The sequence below is a fragment of the Alexandromys fortis genome, unplaced genomic scaffold (genome assembly GCF_014885135.2).
Source record: "Alexandromys fortis isolate MF-2015 unplaced genomic scaffold, M_Fortis_MF-2015_v1.1 scaffold_58, whole genome shotgun sequence".
Taxonomy (NCBI): Eukaryota; Metazoa; Chordata; class Mammalia; order Rodentia; family Cricetidae; genus Alexandromys; species Alexandromys fortis.
This window is the reverse complement of record NW_026067940.1, coordinates 865,777-872,447: the sequence shown is the minus strand read 5'-3', so window position 1 is coordinate 872,447 and position 6,671 is coordinate 865,777. Positions and strand designations below refer to the sequence as shown.

General features: G+C 35.6%; 1 protein-coding gene across 1 annotated transcript in view; it reads right to left on the bottom strand.

The window, feature by feature from the left end:
* Positions 1-665: 665 nt before the first annotated feature.
* The window catches only part of Fbxo8 (F-box protein 8), a 38,186-nt gene continuing 32,180 nt past the window's right edge, over positions 666-6,671 (bottom strand). Inside the window, exons 4-6 of the mRNA XM_050147823.1 lie at positions 4,975-5,093; positions 2,695-2,891; positions 666-1,282 (exon numbers count right to left, since the gene is read on the bottom strand). Coding sequence (XP_050003780.1) covers positions 1,095-1,282; positions 2,695-2,891; positions 4,975-5,093 — 504 coding nt within the window. The 3' untranslated portion in view covers positions 666-1,094. The remainder of the gene's footprint in view (positions 1,283-2,694; positions 2,892-4,974; positions 5,094-6,671) is intronic.

Below are 6,671 nucleotides of genomic sequence, written 5' to 3'. Positions count from 1 at the left end.
CAAAAAGAAAACACTAGGGAAATGAAGGCTTAGAAAAAGACAGTCAAACTGAGAAAAGGGGTAGGTAGAGAGGGAGGGGAATATCAGCAGGTAAGAGAGACATCTAAAAGTGGAGGAGGTAGACAGAGGGAGAGGTCAAGGCATCATTCACCAAAAAATAACAACTAACTAGAGGAAAAAAAAAAACCCACAGCTTCCCTCTTATTCCACCAGCATGAACTCAGTCTAAGCATCACTACTATAACCTAGCACAGAACACATCACATGGGAGCCCTTGACATACACCTGAAGAGTGATGAGTACATAGTGTGATTCATGGCGTAATATCCTTTTATTAATTAACTCTGAAGATAGATTGAGATTAGGAAAATAGTTAAGACCAAGTATTTCAGAAACAAGGAAGTAAAGACTTCCCTAAGTTCTAGGGAAGTGTGACTTTTAAATTCTGACTTTTTTATATTCTAAATATTTAAAGGATGTATTGAAACTTTATTAACTAAGTTTTAAAAATGAATCAAATGATAAATGGTATACAATAAGGCCAGTTTTGCATAGTATATTAATAGAGTAACAAATCAACACTCTTTTCAAAGTTCCAAGAAATGGGAAGCTGGTATTGGTTTCCAGGTCAGATTTGACTTTGACAAAAGAATTTCCGAACTCAGTTCAAGAGAAAAGGAAAAGTTTTAGTTAAAATCTTTACAATAAAATAATTACGATTATAAATCTCTTTAGTTAAATATGCATACATTACATGGTATTTTAAAGGATAGAAATGGATCGTTTTCAGAGAAATCTAATGCACAAACACTCCACCTTAGAGAGCATATGTCAGTTTAACATTGTCTACAGCTGTGTAATACAATGGCTGTTTTGTGCAAACATGATGAGCAAAAGTGAGAAATATTCACCAATATTAGTTAGTTTTGAAATTTCTAAACTAGAAAACAGTGAAACAAAAAGAGGCTGTGCACTCCAGCTTGACCGCATACAGAGGCTGAGAGACCAGCATTGATGCAGCCCCCATTGCTGCTAAGTCCTTTCCTGGGTAGCCTTAGTCTGGAGTAAGAGTTGAAGTACCAACAATTGTGCTTTTATGCAGCCACATGGCCGATAAGGTAGATGTTGTCATAAAGGTGTCCTACAAAATCTTCACTAATGTTCTGAGCAGCACGGCGGGTATTTCGAATAAATTCTCTTTTTGACATTTTATTCTTCACATGGGGACTAGTGAGGTCAATGGACAGTAGAATCAATGAGTAGCACAGTACATAGACAGCATCTGAAGGAAAAGGAAACACATTGGTTATTGGTTTGCTCAAAATATCACTGGTGCTAAGGAGACAAAAGTTCCTATCACAAAAGATCATACAGGGCGGCCAACCCACCCTGTAAGTCTCGGCTTTTCTTCCAGGTTAGTCTTCAAAGCTCTGGGAAACTGCCTATGACCAGGCAAACCGAGGTAAACTCAGCCAGTCTGATTACCAAGGAAACCAGCAGTCTCTCCAGTTCAAAGGAACGTCAAGATTTTTAGGAGTTTGTTGTGAAAATACATTCCAGACGTTAACATTTCAGAATTTGCTCTACTTTCATTTTCAAATGGGATATTTACATCCAACTATAATTAAAATAAATTCTACCACCAGCTTATCATCTTGATTTAAAAAAATCAAGATATTTATTTACAAAGAATGCTTTTTACAAAACCTAATTTAATTTGAGAGTATTTTTAATGGCATGAAATATATTTACCTTGGCACTAAAAAGAGATTGCAAAACATTTTTAAGGTTGTTAAATTACTATTCACATTTGAGAGGTGTACTCTGAACGTGGGTGGAATCTGTATATGACCTTCAAAAATAAATCTTTAGGGAAAACATTGCCCTGCTTGAGCACATGCAACAAAGGAATTTTCTTTTTTCATATAATCACAGGGTGCTTAAGATCACAACAGTAGCAACACTTACGATATTTATAGTATTATACTATTTTAGAATCCTGAAATCTTATGTTATATGTTAAATGTTATAAATGTTATATCTCATGAAACATACTCAGCAAATTTCATATGACAGGCATGTTTTGTTCTGCAATCATTGCTTAATAAGCCTAATCTTAAAAAAAATACAAGTAAGTCTATAAAATGAAAGTACACATATGAGACTTGAGAGCTAGCATGCGTATATATGTACACACAGTGAAAATTAATTGTATTAAAACAAATTTTAGTGGAAAATATTGTTATCTATGTACAGCTTATTAAAAGCTTCAAAAAACTTTACATCAGCTGGTAAAAAATAACAAATAACTTAAAAAATTGACATAGTTAGTCTTAACTTCTTCCTATTGCTGTGCATCTGTTATGTGCAAAGGGTAAGTGCACGTCCTTCTGAGTGTGCACCCATGCCATCCCTGTGCAAAGGGTAAGTGCACGTCCTTCTGAGTGTGCACCCATGCCATCCCTGTGCAAAGGGTAAGTGCACGTCCTTCTGAGTCTGCACCCATGCCATCCCTGTGGCAACACTTAAACAAACATTTACAGTTTGTGGAAGTATTTTCCCCACAGTGGAAAAAATGCCTCATATTATGATTATTTTTCCCACAGATGGTAGGGATTGGAAAAATAATGCAAAACTTGTGCATGCGCGCACACACACACATACACATTCACACACACACAGAGTTATCCTTACCAGGACTAAGGCCAAGTTCTCTCATTAGGTCAGGATTACAAGCACAGAACCTATGTGAGAACTTTGTTATAAGAGTTTCAAGGTACTCCCCACGTTCCTCAGGAGCATGAATATGACGAAAAAATTCTCTCAATGCATTTGGCAAGAATTGATTCCTAAAATTATGCAAGGTTACAAGGTCATCCAAGACATCTCTCCTAAAGAAGGAGAAAAAAGGTGAAGCTGTAGTTAATATTTCTAAAAATATTGAAAAATTAAAATTTGTCATTTTTGTATAAAATATAAATCATCATTGATTACTGTATCAGTTAGTCCTATAAAGTATATAATATCTGTACCCTTTAAAAACATTAAATATAATCATTTACAAAGTTAAGATACTTTGAACCCCTGCACAAACAGCCTAAAACAAGATAAAGTGAAATATGGAATTTTACTTAAAAATAATATACTTATAAAATAATTCTACTTATCAAAAATTTGAAGTATAGAAAGTGCTACTGAGTTGGTATAGTGACACTCGTGAAGCTGAGGCAGGAGGATCATGAGTTCAAGGCCAGTCTGGGCTACACAGAGACAAACACCCTTCCCGCAGAGAAACAAAGAAACACTGCTTCTTTACCAGTCAGTGCCTTCTGATCTAAGCCAACCAGAAGTAGAATTCATGCCCTTTAAATTAGAAGGAATCTTCCTGTACTGAACCAAGACACATTTTCAGAGGTAAGAGCTATTTATGTAGACTTCCAAAAACACCCACATAGAGTATATACACACTGCTTTACAGTCTGCTCCTCCTTCCTCATAGTGTTCATTGTACATGGTTTTGTCTTTACAAATAGATTCGCTTCATTCTTTTCAGTGGCTGCTCACCATCCCAACATATGGTTATAATAATTCTATGATATATATTTAAGTGTTTATAATTATGTAATTATTGTATCATATATAAATATATGTATATGTTATATATTTTAACCTATAGAATTAAATACTCTTTGTGACAACATTCTCTAATTGTTGCTGAACTCAAACTTGATTATATGACCATAGCCTTCATTTTGACCAATTGCTTATGACAAGACTAGGCAAATACAGCAAGTAGGCAAACTCTGGCCCACTGCTTATATTTGTAAATAGAGTTAATGGAATACGGCCATACTGCTTTGTTTATAGTTGGCCTGTGTCTACTTACACAACACAAATGGCAGAGTTAAAGCAAATGCAACAAGAGAGCACAAGGTCAGCAAAGCTAAATATGTACAGAAAGATCTACAGAAGAAGCACCAATCTCTAGGTCTCTAGCATTTAACGACACAGTAGCAAGGACAACATCTTTCATAGGAGACTTCATTCAATGACAAGAAAGCTGATGTACATGCTCTCTTAATATTTTCATGTCTCCAATTAGCTAAAATATAAGGGTACAAGTGAATAATTACCAGATGAGAATGCAATATGATCCATTATCTCTACCTGTGTGATCGACATACTTAATGTCACCTTTTTAGACATATATATACACACACATACATGGATGTTTCATCTGCATGCTTGTCCGCACCACTGAGGCCAGAAGAGAACGAATGATCTGGAACTGCAGTTATAGACGGTTGTGAGTCACCATGAGCGTGCTGGGAACCATACCTGGATCCTCTGCAGGAGCAGCACGTGCTGTTAACTGTGAGGCATCTCTCCAGCTTCACCTTTTCAGACTTTGTAGACATGTGCATAATGTCTGTGCAATATTATGCAACTATCCACAACCCTTAGAGTCCCTAGGTTCTGCAGTTTACAGTTTCTCTTTACAATAGATTTTTAAATGAACAGTTTCAGGATTTAGAGCTTCTGGTCACCTAAACACTTAGTTCATGGCTAACTATTAAGTTAGGGCGGCAACTTCCACAAAGATGATACTTGATCTTAGATTGCGTCCCAGGGATGCTGGGCTATCATTTTGTATCTATTTATGTTTCTGAGACAGTGCCTCACTCTACGGCTGTGGCTGGCCGCAGCTCTGAGATCCTCTGCCTCAGCTTCTGATGCTGTTATTACAGATATTTATAAGCTTATGTCAGACCACACGTGGCATCTGTTACTTTCATGATGACAAGGTTTCATTAGCATTCGAAACAAAAAGTCTAATCAATTGTAAGACATAATAAACTTTTTTATGCTTTTACTCAGTTTTACAACTAGATTGTTCTATGTACTATAGCGTTTAAAGTAAAAGTTAAAACATTACTTAACTCATTTCTGATAAAAATTTAATTTTTGCTTTACCTTTCATCAAGGTAGATTCTCAGTTTTTTCCAATTTAGTGTTCTTGTACAGAAGATAAATTTTGCTATTTCCTTTGGCGAATCATCTAGGATACCCTTGGACATAAAGTAGCTCACTCCCTAAGGCAGAAAGACAAGTCTACATAAGCAAAGTCAGCCTTGGTTTATAAATTTTAGTAATTAGGCAATTGCAGAACCATAGCTACAGGTTCTTTCCAGCATTACTATAATGTTCATAGCTTTAACATGCAAAACACAAACTGGAGCCTGAGCTACAACTAGTATGTAGAGTTGATAATTCACATGCAATGAAAAGTAGGAAATTCAAAGTTGAGATTCATGAAGAGATCCTATTTTCTGGCTCATGACAGGTAATAAGTATATAGAAATATGGACTAATTTAGGAGGGATGTGGACACGCCGTGATATAGACTATAAAATGAGCTTTGTAACAGATACTTCCCTTTCGTAATAGAAAGCATAATTTTTTAAAGCTCAGGTATGTACTGTGGTATACATTTTAAGAAAATAGCTTTTGTAGAAAAAACAATTAGATTCTCCAAATGGAAGGAACACTAACAACTTCTTTCTGGAAATAAAGGTAATTACATTATGTAAGTTACAGGGAAGAAGGCCAAACTCCAGGTCAACTCATGGGTTTTACTACTTTGGCTTTGAGCACTACTACATTTTATAAGCATCTAGTTAAAGTACCACTGAGAGAAAGCATGTAAGACAAAGCTTTCAGTTGTACTTGATATGTTTCTCTTTGAATTTCCTTTTCTCTGCATGCAGAGTTGTCCAGAGAAGCACTACCCTCACAATTGTGTCTACTTTTCACTTATAAATCAACAACAGAAACATCAACAGCAAAAAACTAAACGCTGAAAGCAATGTTCTTGCACATATAGGAAAGTCACATTCAAATAAATGCCAGATTCATTTGAATGTGCAGTTATTGAAATAAAAGGCAGGTGTGTTTATTTCAACTTGTAGTTCTCCAGATACATGCATTCCCATGAATCCATGTGTCTGGATACTAGTACAATGTGTGCAGCTAATTGGCAGAGAAAATGACATATAATGTACATGCAACATACTGTTTTCACACATAAATTCCTTCAGCATTTCTTCAGTTAGAAATATTGCACGCATTAGAATTTTAAGAGTTAGAAGAATTTTTATGAAAGACTCTCAAAGATAAAAATGTTCTCATTAAAATTTTGCATTAAAAATTTTAAAAAGCAATTTGGTACCATGAGGTAATGCTTTTGAAATGTTATAATTATCTACAAATTGCAATTTGAAGATAAGGGTGTTTATATAAAGCTGATTTTATGAGCCAACAGAATCTTAACAGCAACATTATCAACTTTTCATGTGAAATGTAGTCCTATAAAGCAATGCTAAGGCAGCGACTCTAAAATGCGCACAAAAAAGAGCAGACAGTGATAGCATGAGGCTTTCCTGTCAGTTTCGGCTGTATTCCACTGGCTCCTTGGAAACAAAGGCTACATGATGTACTGTGATCAAGATAGAAAGCCTTTTTTTTCAGAGGCAGTGTTTGAGGGGGTGGGTACTAGACAAATTTTAATGCTTGTTCCATCCTTTCCTCCATTAGTCTGAATGATTGAGAGTTGACTGTATGTTTACTTGATCTAACTAGACAAAGGGAGTCACGTTTGTTTGCCAAATGGC